We start from the raw sequence: 14,020 nt of genomic DNA, 5'->3' as shown, positions 1-14,020 counted from the left end.
GAAACAGTCAAATGGGCAACAGGCACAAGGCAAGGAGGCAAAAGCCAAGTCAGCTTTAAATTCCCTTCCTTTGTGTTATCAGATAGTGGTGCTTCCATGAGGGTCCCCAGGATAGCATTCTACCTTGGTTTGTCTTCTTCTTCTTTTTTTTTCCTTAATTTTTTCTTTACTTTGAGAGAGAGCGAGTGAGAGCGAGAAAGCGAGCATGCATGGAGGGTCAGAGAGAGACAAGGAGAGGGAGACAATCTGCACTGTCAGCACAGAGCCCAACATGGGGCTCGAACTCACCAAATGTGAGATCATGACCTGAGCTGAAACCAAGAGTTAGATAAACAGACTGATCCACTCAGGCACCCCCTGGGTTCACTTTCTTGAGGAAAACCACACACTTCAAATCTACTGCTCATTAGCCTTGCCTACCCCAACCATGGCAAACCCCTAGACTTGACTCTGCCCTCCAAGATGACAGATAACATATTAAATATACCCACCGCTGAGAAATGTGAATTTTACCTAATTTGCAGGAGTAGGCATAGAACTTGGAGTCAAATAAACCCAAATAATAATCCTGGTTTTGCTACCAATATGAGAGTTTTGAGCAAAGTACAAGCCATTTCTTAGCCTCAGTTTTTCATCTCTAATATATTTAATAATACTTACCTTGCAAGGCTGGAGGGAAGATTAAATGGATACAATTCATGCAAAACACTTAGTACAGTGCCTGGCACATAATGTGTGCTCAACAAATATAGTTGTCTTCATTTTCCCAGCTGGGTGATATTGGTACTTATTAACAGGCAACCAACAACCAATTACGTCCTTAATATTTTACCTTATCCTCAAAACAATGACTGTGATGATGAGGGAAAATGGGCAGAGCAGTGAGCACAGTATTAACAAGATGTGGAACACTTAAAATAGATGATAATGATTATCATCATCATGATCACCACCATCATCATCATCTAAATTATTGGCCAGTATAAACCTTGTCTAAATTAATTCAGCACCAATTTACTTGCAAAGATGCATTGCTCCCTAAATATTCTGACAGGTGGTCTAACTGATTTTTTTAAACTAACAAAACCTATAATTTAATAAACTTCCATAAATTAGAGAAGGACTTGACTCAAGTTGCACACCTTCTTTTTAAGAATGTGTGAATTCCGTGGGGGTGAGGTGCAAAAGCTGGTGTTTGAAAAATAAATTAAAAATAGGTCTTTAAGAAATAAAAAAATCTGTGTCTTTTGGCATTACTAAAATGTGGAGAATGCATCTGCAATATTTGGAACCAGTGGCTAGATTGAAAGCTACACTACCTGAATTTAGTTTCCCTAAAAGCCACCCACACCTTCAAATACTGTTTTCTAAATGCATGTGCTCACAGTTTTGTTAGTTCACATATTAGACATCATAAAACATTATAGAGAAACTAGTCACATGCAGGATCTTAGAAATGTAGGATTTTAGAACTGGAAAGTATCTTGTAGATAATCTAGTTCAAACTCCAAACTTTGCAGATGAAAATACGTAAGGTCCAGGAAGGTCTTAAAATTGCCTAGTGGCTCCTTTGGTGGCAAAGGAGAGTCTCGTTACATCCTTTGGTGTTAATGTAGGACTTTCTGAATGAGCACCTTTACGCACAATAGCAAGAGGAAAGTGGCAGAAAGTCTTCATGGGCTTTATCACTTGATGAGAAAAGAGAAGCACTAAGTCCTTGGGGAGTCAAGTGTTCTTTCACTGACTCTTTCAGAATTAAGTAAATTATCTTTACTATCCAAGGACTGACAATGACCTTTTCCTATAAGCCTTACACAGAAGGCTGAAATATGTCAAATCAAATAAAAAGAAAACCAGGAGCTTCACATGAACACCGTGCGCAGAATACAGGCATTGCAATTTGTTTACAAGGAGGTCTTTCTAGCACAGAGACAAACTCTATTCATAATGGTCAGGTTCAGATATATTTGCGAATCATTTGCAAGTAATTTTCATAATACTAGAGAGGGAAAAAAAAGTTGATTCTACCTATAAGGTCTGCATTTCTACTTTTTAAATTTTTCTTTCCCCTTTTCTTTTTTTTTAATCAAGTTTATTTATTTATTTTTTGAGAGAGAGAGAGAGAGAAAGACTGAGCTCCCACACAAGTAGTGGGAGGAGCAGAGAGAGGGGGAGAGAGTGAGAATCCCAGCCAGGCTTTTATACGGAGCCCAAGGCAGGATTTGATCTCCTGAACCATGAGATCATGACCTGAGCCGAAATGAAGACTGGGGTTCGTAACCACATAACCAGCTGAACCACGCAGGCACCTCTTTCTTCTACCTTTTCAGTGACACAGCCCTACTATTCCAGATATGTATGCCAGAAGCAAGTGAAAAGTTCTGAATTAGAGCAGATGACAGAGGACAGTTTCTCAAAATTAATTCTATGGGCTGTTAATAAATGCTATCTGAAAAAACATTAAATGTTTGCAAAACACTGTATTAGTTCAATTTAAACAGAATTCTTCATTAAAATGCTTGTTAGTGACTTTTATATGCTAAAGATTGAATCTTTTGAGAGAGTTATGTAGATATATAATTTTCAGCACTTCCCTAACTTATTTGACCTTCTTTCCACAAACCCTACTTTACTAATACTGTATTATAGCATAAGTACCAAAGAGCAGTTCAACCTATAACTTGCAAAGACCTAACTGCATGAAATGCTGTATGAGAGAAAAATGAAAGTCATCTATTCCCTGAGTAGATTTTTCTTCTTAACTTCCCAAAGGTTGTTCCCTACACAGGTAAAATCAGGGTATGGTTCTTGGCCAAATGCAAAGCAGGCATATTATATGGGAAAGTCTCTTCTTAAATATAGAACTAGACAACAGAAGGTAAAGAAGGAAAGGGAAGACTCCTTTCATGCCCAATATGTAAAATTTAGAGATGAAGCTTCCTTCATTAAAGATGTAGTGAGAATAAAGAATACTGGAGTTGGCCGATTCTCAGTCCCCTCCTGCCTGCCCTACCTCTAATGGGTCCTCAGGGACTCCTCAAAATCTGGGGCCTCTTTGGCGTGTTGGGGGCCATTCTGAGCCCACTAGTCAAGAAAGTTCCTTGTGAGGTTAAGGCAAGTTTGCAAGGCTCTTGCCTTCAGATGACAACTGATATGCACCCTCACTCAATTATTTCTGCTTGAGCACTGACCCCCAAGGTACCTTGTTGATGGGTATTGGGAGTGACTTGTCCCCTTATTCTGGCCCTGGTATGATGACGGCACCTTGTGAAGGAACTTACTGTGGGAACTTCTTCTTTTGATTATGGGAGCAGACATCATGTCTCCGACAGGTCCTGTTTTCCTAAATACTTTCCCTTGAGCTATGAACAGGCTAATGACCCTTACTCATAAAAGATTGACCTTTACGTGTACAATTCAGTTTCTACCATTCTGTTAGTTCAAGAGGTTCATACAGCTCAACATGTAAATCAACTAACCAAAAATATTTCTCATGCCCTAGGTATTCAAGAAATTATAGACAAAAAACTAGACACAAAGGTAAATGCACTCGAAGAGGCTATTCTATGTACTGGAAATGAACTAAACTCTTTAAAGGTACTGTTGGCTCTCCGATGCCATAAGGAATATAACTCAACAATTAAGTCTTGCCTGGAAACAAAGAGCCTAACTTAGAGAGAAGGAACAGATAAGGGCAGAACATAAGTTACTACATATACCTTTGCTAACTGATGATGTATAGCAGTCCCTTCCCTAAGGTCTACATTCCACAAACACCTTCCCTCACACTGGCAGCTGTGATGAGGATGGATAAGAGTATCTACAACTTAACCTATGACTTAATCTTAGCGTTATTAAAATGTGTATGTTATCTTGTTTTTCACTAAGAACACCCTGTTGTTTTCTTAGTTACTCAACCTCACTATAATTGGGGTAGTTCTGCAAGAATACTTCTGTAAAACCTGTTTCTGTACACTTTCCAAAGTGTCTTATCACAAAGAACTATCCATTGTAAAAATTCCATTTTCTGATGCCATGTTATCATTTGTCCTATAAATAAAGACACCAAAACTGACAGTGCAGAGATGCCTGCCTGGTGATCAGAAAGAATCTTAGGGCTCTCTCACTCTCTCTTGCTGACACCATCCATCCTTCAGGGACCCCTGGACCAGCTGGAGCTGGACTCCAGCAGTGGGGTATAGTTGAGAACACAATCTTATGTGTATACACTAGAACTCTCTCATTTTTAAGAATGTAAGAGAGGTGGTAAGTTGTTATTTGCCAAAACAATGAACTTTTATAGAAGGTGGTGCTATCAAATACAAAGCCTTCTTGGTCTGATGGGACTAGCTAAGCCTTAGGGCCAGAAGAGAGGTGAATAGTTTGGCATAAGAATCGAGGAGAGTGTGGAATCTCCAAGACAACCTGTGGCTGGAGGAAGAAAAGAGATGAGAAAAAGACAAGGAGGAGCAGGTGGAGGAGAGGGTTTAACCACAAGACTTGAGTGTGGGGTTAAAGTGATACAGTCATGGGGAAGATATCCCGGGCCAGAATATTTGTACTTACAGACAAGCCTAAAATTAAATTTAAATTAATTGTATTACTATAATTATAAAACCTATCCTGTTGCCTCAAATCCTCAGTAAAATCTTAAAACCAGTTTAGAAATTGAGCAAGAAGCAAGGTTCATGTCTCAGATTCTACAGGGACAATCAATCCACAAAATGATATAATCCAGAAGCAGCAAGCATTCATACTATAGGAATGTATGAAATCTAGACATGAGCAGAAATCCTAGGGAAAGCTCGTACTTGGCATAGGATGTACAATGACGAGCTGGGAATCACATTAAAATTTTAAAGAGCAGGAGCTCTCAGCTAATATCTGAATATCAGAGAGAAGTTACAATTCTGTATGGAGGAACCCTTCAACTCAAATGGCTTGTGGCTTTCATTGCCAAAAAATGCCACTAATTTGCCACTTGAATTGGTTCATATTCCTAATGATCAATTGGCCACATCTACTGGATGCTTTACTCACACTTTAAACTTAGCATAACTCCGACATAGCTTTCCCACCTCCTCCCTAAGTCTTTGTTTTCTGACTCTGTAAATGTCTGCATCGCTCATTCTACTTCTCAAGAAGAAACTTTATCCCGAACTCTTCTCTCGCATTCATACCACATAGCTAAATAGTCAAATAATTCTAATTTTTGCTGCGGGATACCATCCCCTTCTGTGTTTTCTCATTTCCTCAGTTTAGCTTGTATTACCTTGCCGAAACAGTTCTGAGAACCTCTTTACTATCCACTTTCTCCAATCCTCCGCCTCCATAGTACACCAATTATCTATCTAGGATGCAGATCCGGTCAAGTCACTGTGCCACTAAATACATTCAATTTTCTAGCTCCCCTTTGTTCAGAAGATGAAATTCTTTCATTAGCCTGGCTATAGGCTTTCTTACAAGTATGTTCCTGCCCCACTTCAGGCCTCATCTCCTGCCATTCCCTACTCTACATACTATGCCAGGAGTCCATCCATACTATTTCATCTCCTAATCTTTACTCCTCATCTCCTTGTCTTTGCCTACAAAGACCTTGAGCAAACTATGTATGCTCTATCTCCTTACCATGATTCAAAATATCAATTAAAGTTTAAGATAAAGTCTCATAAGAATTGTATTTTCTCTTCAGACAATAGTTGCTTTGGTTAATACTTTAACTCAAAAGAATAAACAATATGTACAATTCTACATGTTGTATCATACTCATGAGAAAGAGCTAGAGATCTTTGATGATTGCTTAAATTATACTTCACAAGTAAGCACCACTCTAACATGTGCAGCTGGGCTTGCCAAATGGATGTGCATGCTCTGGAGAATGATCCTTGCTTATGGTATAGAGTAAAGGGATAGAATATGGTGTGAGAAGAATGGGATTTGAGTCTTTGTTTCTTCATTCATTGTCCAATTGGCCTTAAAGAAAACATTTCACTTCTCTAAACCTCACTTTTCATCTGTGAGACAATATCTACTTCCTAGGATTGTTGTGCAGATCAGGTGGAATTAGGTATGTAAAACAAGTCTACAAGAAATAGAGAATAGACTTTGTAATCTGTAAAATCTATACAAATGTGAAAGGAGGGCTACGAAAATATAACTGGACACAGAGTCAAAATGCATGGTGCTATGTAATGATCTGTGTCCTAGAAAAAAAATACGTTGAAAAGTCTTAATCCCCTGTATTCATAACTGTGCCTCATCTGGAAATAGGGTGTTTGCAGACATAATTAATATGATATAATTAGGGTAGATTCTAATCCAATATGACTGGTGTCCTTATAAGAAGTGAAAACAAACATACATGGGGAGAATACCATGTGAAGATGGAGGCAGGCATTGGAACGGTGTATCTATAAGCCAAGAAATTGACTTGTCAACCATCACCAGAAGTTAGTGAGGAGGCATGGAAAAGATTCCCCCTCAAAGCCATCAGATGGAGTTGACCTTGCTGAAACCCTGATGTCAGAGGTCTAGCCTCTGCAACTGAGAGATAGTAAGTTTCCTCTGTTTTAAGCCACCCAGTTTGTGGTATGATGTGTGGCAGCCCTAGGATATTAATACATGTAAGTATAACTTTTAGCTCTGTCCATTACTAGCTCTATGAATTTGGGTTAAATTCCTTAAGAGTTTTTCTATGATACCTTAAGACACTTACCTTTCTGTGATCGTTTCTCTGAGGCCACTGGCCACTCCTTTGACCACAGTGCTAGCTTTAGGGGTCAGTACCACCTGAGATATAAAAAACGAGCCCTTCTTTCTTCTCTCAGTGATGGACGCCTGAAGAAACTGGATCAGTTTTTCCGGGTCTGTGGTGTTGGCCCAGGGTGCTGGCATCATCTGCCCAGGCCAGAGAAAGGGCACTTCCAGAGCCACTGGACTATGGTAGAAGACAAGCACTTGATAGTCTTTCTCCCACAGGTACTTTAGACTAACTTCCTGGGCAAAAATCGCTGGGCACATCTTGTTTCCATAGATATCTTTCAGCATCTGGACCAGTTTTTCATGGTGATATTTCTGCATCCCATAAAAATGGTTGAAGTCCAAGAATACTACCTCCTTATGGTGATCTGTGAGGAATGCATTAATCTCCTCAAGGCCTTCATTGACTTTGGCACTGAACAAACCATGAGCAAAGTAGAGTTCATTGTCGGGGTCCCTGGGCTTGGTGGAGATTCGGAGATCAAAATAACGGATCCCAGCTCCTAGCTGGCCAGTAAAGTTCATCGTTTGAGTGGCTAACCATTTCCGCATCAGCTTTTTGGCTACAGTTCCAAACACAGAGACAAAATTCTGGACGGTTTCTGGCTGTTCAGGCCCAACTGGAGAGGCTTCATCAATGTAGAAGCTGAAGGAATCATGAGATCCTAGAAGGAATAACAAGGCATAATGTGGTTATAGTTCAGTCTTTTGTTCTTCCCAACTTCGTTCCCTCTTATAATGTCCATATTTCTCCCTCACATGAACCAAAGGAAATAATAAGTAGTATTTGTTCAGTCTCATGTTTTAGGAAGGTCCTTTAAAGGCTATACAGTACACACAGCACTTCAACAGACCAAACTGATTGTAAAATGATTTAAAAATCCCTTCTGGTCAATATTTTAAGTACAAATGATCACCTTCTACTTCTGTCAACAAAGAATTTAATGTTTTCATTAGGATTGGCTTCCCATAGAGGTGGCATAAGTGAACACTTATAAAGTGGAATTTACGGGGATTCTCTGGTTTCTAAATACGTTGTCTATGATCTTGCCCTTTCCATTCATTTTGAGTTGATTTTAATGGTTGAGAGCTTGTGTCAATGAATAAAGAAGCCCTTTTCATGGACAGATGATCAACATATGAACTACTACCTCATACATGTTGGAAAGTACAAGAGGTCACAGGGTTAGGGTAAGGGAGAAAGAAGCCAGAAGACAGTACAATGTTGATAATATTTAACAACATTCCTGACCATTCATTTGAGCAATGGTGAACTTGGATGAAGCCAAGTACTTTTCTCATATTGAATAAACAATTTAGAAAAATTAACTAATAGGGGAGCCTGAGTGGCTCAGTTAGTTAAGTGTCCGAGTTCAGCTCAGGTCATGATCTCCTGGTTTGNATTATTAATTATTTAATTTATAATTTTTATTATTTATTTAATCATTATCATTTAGTTTAATTATTATTTTTGTCTAGTACAAATACAAAACCCCACAAATGTAGCAATGAACATGTGCATGATTTGCCTGTAAGTACAGAGTGCCATTTAAAATATTATTGGATCTAATAAAGAAAAATTATTTCAAGTTTTAATTTTTTTAATGCTTGTTTATTTTTGAGGGAGAGAGAGCACACATGTGTGTGTAAGTGGGGGAGGGCAGAGTGAGGGATACAGAGGATTCAAAGCTGCTCGTGCTAAAAGCAGAGAGCCCAATGTGGGGCTCTTGAACTCACCAACCATGAGATCATGACCTGAACCAAAGTTGGACTCTCAATGGACTGAGCAACACAGGCGCCCCTTAATTTTACTTTCTAAAGCCTTCTTTAATTCTTGGGCATGACCTACTGAACAGGTAAAGTGAAACTAAGATTTCCTGAATTTTTCACACATTAGAAAGTGCAGATGTCATCATTCCCCATCTATTACTCAGGCTTCCTTAGACTTTGTTGCCCCACTTTTGATTTACTTCTCTTGAAACCAAAACAGACACACCTTGTTCTACTTCTTACACTTCTCCCACCCCACCCACACACACACACACACACACACACACACACACACATTCCCTTTATATTTATCATCCATCACCTCAGGGCCTTTGCCTGATAAGCTATTTGAAGCAATTTTTCAGTGGTGCAATATTTATCTTTGTCTATATTCCATTTCTATGTTAATCTATATCTATATGTCCATGTATACATCTATCCATATTGAGCATTAAACAGCCCACAGGAATCACAAGAGTATGAACTTCAGACACCTTGGTAAGTTGTTAGAGAAAATATTTTGAAGAATACTTTAATACTGTACAAATGATAACCTTTAAGATTTGGAACAGCTAACTCCTCAGATTAGATTTTTTTAAACAATGAAAGGTAAGTCCAAAATACAGAAATGCCATGTTTAACTTAATCTGGAACTGTCTGATCTATTTATCTTTAGTACATAGAATGGGAAGAAAATGTCAGCACTTTCTAAATAAGCAAAACTGGCAGTTTGGATCTGGCACTGGCAAATTTTAACAGGGATTGAAATTGCTGCATATCAATTTATTAGTTGCTATTCAGCCAATTGCTATATAAATGGAAAAGGCTAAACGACCTGTACTGTGGCTCAACAGACAGAGAGAATATGATTAAAGGAAGAAATAAAAAGGTGAGTTTAAGAAAAGCTATAATCAAATGATCTAGGATTAAAATAGGAATACGTGAATAACTAAATGCTCAAAATGAAGGTTAATTTATGAAACTTGAAAAATTTTTAAAGTTAATTTCCCAGCATGTGAAAAGAAGGTAGATGAAAATAATTGGTTACTTCTATCATATTGTGATAGACATATTTGGAAGCAAGCAGAAAGGGAATTTAAATCGGACTAGGTTTCTTTTTCCAGAAATGAGTGGAAATGCTTTGCTTTCAATGACATTAGTTTCATTATTCTGTCATGTGGCTATCTGGCAAATTAGAAAAAAAAAATCAGAAAAAAATTCACCAATTTTGAAAATCCTATAAAAGGCCACTAGTCTCTAGATTAAATTATTTGTTGACATTTCAGGGAAATGTGTTAGGAGATCAAGATAAGGGCATGTTAAGAATAAAAATGAAAAGCAGCTAACAGAAGAAGCAACCCCACCACTTTTTGTCCTAAGCTAGGTGACTGTGAGGTACACATACAGCATTTGGTGCAGAATGATGTGCCAGAGGCAAACATTACTTGGAGAGGAGAATTAAATCATCAATCAATACAAAACACTATCTTTGCGTGGGGGGTGAGAGAATACATAATCTAATGTTGGCCAAAAAAGGAATATCTTCACGGCTTTTGATTTCATTTGGAATAGTACTTCCTCCCCAGTTTCAACATTTTCACTAACCCACTTTGTTTTCTATTTGTCTGAACTTAAAACAATACAATGGTATTTTATGACCTTTCGGTAACAGAGGAAAAGTCTGGCTGAGCCTTGGTTCTTTAAAACCCAGAGAGCCCTGCCCACAAGCAAGACAGTGAAAAGCATTATTTCTCTGTTCTTGGCTACATCCATAACTTTTCTGCCATATCTGGTCTAGTATTTTGCTGTTACACTGGGTCAGTATTTCTGGGCTCCTCACCTCTTATCTTTCTCTTGTCTACAGCCCCAAACTCATACTTTGGACCTGATACTTAATGTTGCTCTTCTGATTCTGAACTTAGCCTCTAAATTTGGGTTTGATTTTCATTCTGTACTCAGAGAAGAGCTGGCCATTCCCATTATGAACCCACACCAATCAAATTCATTTGCTCTGGCTCTGAAGAAATGAACCGATTGGAAGAGGTCTTTTTCTTTCTTCACGGATCTCTGAAATAAGCACTCTTATTAGTTTCTTCTCAGTCTGCCACATCATTCCTTCATTTAGGCAGTAGGCATGCTTCTGAAATTGACCCCCCAAATCTCTGACTTCCTGGCATTCTTCTTTGCTCCCTGATTCCCCAGTATGGGCCCAATCTAGTGACTTGCTTCTAATGAATTAAGTAACACAAATATGATGGGATACCACTTCTGAGATTAGGTTACAAAGATTGTGACTTCTTCCATCTTGCTACTTTCTCTCACGCTGGCTTTGATGAGGCATACTGCCATGTTGCAGAGGCCTATGTGATAAAGAACTGGGAATGGCTTCCAGCTGATTGCAAACTAGGAAATAAGGCCTTCAGTCTAACAGCCCTCAAGGATTTGAATCCTGTCAACAGTCATTGAGTGTGCTTAGAAGCACACTCTACCTCAGAGGGATCTTGATTTGTAGCTTTATGAAAGACCTGGCCCATAGAAACTATATGTTGTTTTAAGTGAGTAAGTTTTGGGATAATTTATTACACAGCAACAGTTAAGAAATATAGGCTATAACAACTCTTTTGTGTTGGTGAGAGGATTTGAGGTCCCAAGACTCAACTGCTCAGTATAAGAATTTGGAATTTTACTACATTTATGGTAAGCATAGTATAACAAATCGAGTTGAACTACTACGTTGTACACCTGATGCTAATGTAACGTTGTATGTCAACTATACTCAATAAATAGATAAATAAGAAGTCAAAATTTAAATGAAGAGAAATTAATTACAAATGTTCATGTGCAGGGTGCCTGGGTGGCTCAGTCAGTTAAGCATCTGACTTAGGCTCAGGTCATAATCTCGTGGTTTACAAGTTTGAGCCCCACATCCAGCTCTGTGTTGACAGCTCAGAGCCTGGAGCCTGCTTCAGATTCTGTGTCTCCCCTTTTCTCTGCCCCTTCCCTGCTTGTACTCTCTCTCTCTTTCTCTCTCTCTCAAAAATAAATAAACATTAAAATTTTTTAATGTTCATGTCCAACTTTCTATGCATTAAAACTATGTATCAGGTAAGAGAAAGAATGAAAGAAAGTTGGTTTAAAAGGTCTTTGTGAATGCCAAGACATAACAAATGGAGTTATGCCATTCTGAACACTGTAGTGGATGATCTTAGATGTCATCTGGTCTAACCAACTAGCATGCAGCATCCATTTAATTAACTGAACAATGTAAAGAATATGTATGATAATCTCATTTTATGGCCTCTGATGGCACTGGACTTCACTTCTCATTCTGTTGTGTGCTGTGGAGGAAAAATTCTAGGATGGCCGCCAAAACATCCACCCGCTGAGGACAGATGCCTTGTGTAATCCCCTCTCCTCGAATGTGGTGCTTATGATTGGATGTGATTCTTATGATTATGTTCCAGGATCCAGAAAGGAAATCACACACATACACACACACCATTTGTAGTTAAGGTCTCTAATTGGTTGGCTTTGAGTTAACCAAACAGAGATTATCCTGGGTGGGCCTAACCTAAGCAGGTAAGCCCATAAAACAGAGACAACCAGCAGCAATCGGTCTCCTGTCGATTTTAAGAAAGTGAAATGCAATGTTGTAGAGAGGGCCAGATGGCAGTTGAAGGGATTAATACCAAAGTGCTATGAAAATTGCTTTAATTTGAAAGCATCTGAACAATCAGCAGCCACGAAAAGAAACATTTTATCTAAACTTAAGCAGAGCTTCTGAAAATACAGCTGCCATTGACCTCTCTCCCAGGGACTTTCTTGATTGGGAAAAGACTGTAAATTCAGCTGGTCATTAGAGTAAAAAAAAACCCAATATAACCTTTCATACCCTCTCACTGAAGTCCTACTTGCCTTCTTTTGACTAACTTTAATATACAAGTCTTTCCTTTCTGGTTATCCAGTAAGCTACTCATCTCTGGGTGATCCCACATGTACACTGTGTATGCATAGATAAACCTTGTCTTTTCTCCTATTAATCTATCATCAATTGCTTTGCAGACTACCAATCACAGGACCCAAACTAGGAGAGGAAAAGTTTTCCTCCCAACCCCGTGAATGTTGGGCAGCCTCTAGGAGCTTGAGGACACAGTCCCACAACACAAGGAACTAGATTCTGCCAACAAGCAGCGAGCTTGTGAGAGGAGCCTCAGCCTCAGGTGATGGCCAACACTTTGGCAGTCTGGTGTTCAGATAAAGTAAATTAGGTAATGAAAGCAGCACTGAAGTGGGTGTTGAGTGACTCGATTCAAATTCATGCTCAATTGCTAACTCACATGTTAACACTGGAGGATCATCAGATTGTTTATCATTCTGGCTTTGGGTTTACCAATTTGCTAAATTAAAACATTCTTCACACTTACTTCACAGGATTCTTACAAAGAGTAAATGAAACCATATTTGCAAAAGTCCCATAAAAGGACTATAAAACTTAAATTACTGTTGGTTTCCTGCAGTGGTATACCTATCACAAAACATAGATTCACTTGTGACTAAGGAAACACTACCTAGATGAATACACATTGGGATGACAGTATAAGCTCACATGGGACATGATTTAAATTGTAGAATTTAGGTTTGTAAATATTTTTTTGAAAACAAGATTCTTATCTGCCATTTGTCTAAGGTTTTAGCAAATATTAAATGATCAAATTTACCCCGTCTTGTTGCTTTGAACAGCAACATTCTGCCGTGTACTTACACTGAATATTAACCTTCTTTCATTCAGTATCTACCCAGTGTTATCTATAAAAGTTCTTTGGGATGAACTTCTGGTTGGTCTCTTGATTTCGCCACAGTTTCATTTCAAATTCTACAAAATTATGGGTTTAATAAACATCAAAGAGAATGTATCAAGTCAATTTCAGCTGTGAACCTTCAGAACAAAAGGCCCAGTAGGCTAAGGTTTGACATGCCCACGAGTGTGCAATTCCAATATCTATAGCCTGACCTTAGAATTCAGGCTCTGACTCTATCAAAATAACAACCAGACCTCTCCTTGCACTGCAGAGCACTGAGCTTGCAAGTTTATGTACTGCATACCATGCTTCCATCTCCCTGCCTATTTTATTCATGTGGTTTGGCACAGTGCTGAGGTTTTCAAGACTCCTGCTATCTGGTAACAGCCTCCCTGCATATTTGATATCTTGATACTTTTTATGATAATAGGGCAACACCACAGGAATGGGGAAGCATATGTGCCTTTCACTGGTGAACCAAAAGAAGATTGCTGGGTGAGGACCTGAAAGGGTAGATTTAGTTTTTGAGGCCTCATTCAAGGGTGGGGATGAGCAGGTAGCACAATCTCTACGTTCCATTGGAAGAGATGGAATTCTGGTGTGAAGTTTACCCTCTTGTCTTCCCTTTCATGAAATTCTTAATCCCAATCTTTTATGGCCCATAAGTATTCCCTTCTCTGTAGCGAAAACTG

General features: G+C 38.8%; 1 protein-coding gene across 1 annotated transcript in view; it reads right to left on the bottom strand.

Moving 5' to 3' along the window:
- The window catches only part of PLCXD3 (phosphatidylinositol specific phospholipase C X domain containing 3), a 163,058-nt gene that overhangs the window by 48,458 nt on the left and 100,580 nt on the right, over positions 1 to 14,020 (bottom strand). The window contains exon 2 of the mRNA XM_077763424.1: positions 6,716 to 7,424. Coding sequence (XP_077619550.1) covers positions 6,716 to 7,424 — 709 coding nt within the window. The remainder of the gene's footprint in view (positions 1 to 6,715; positions 7,425 to 14,020) is intronic.

This window comes from Crocuta crocuta, unplaced genomic scaffold (assembly GCF_008692635.1).
Source record: "Crocuta crocuta isolate KB4526 unplaced genomic scaffold, BGI_CrCroc_1.0 scaffold4, whole genome shotgun sequence".
NCBI lineage: Eukaryota > Metazoa > Chordata > Mammalia > Carnivora > Hyaenidae > Crocuta > Crocuta crocuta.
Note: the sequence above shows the minus strand (reverse complement) of the source record. Positions and strands in the feature narration are given on the sequence as shown.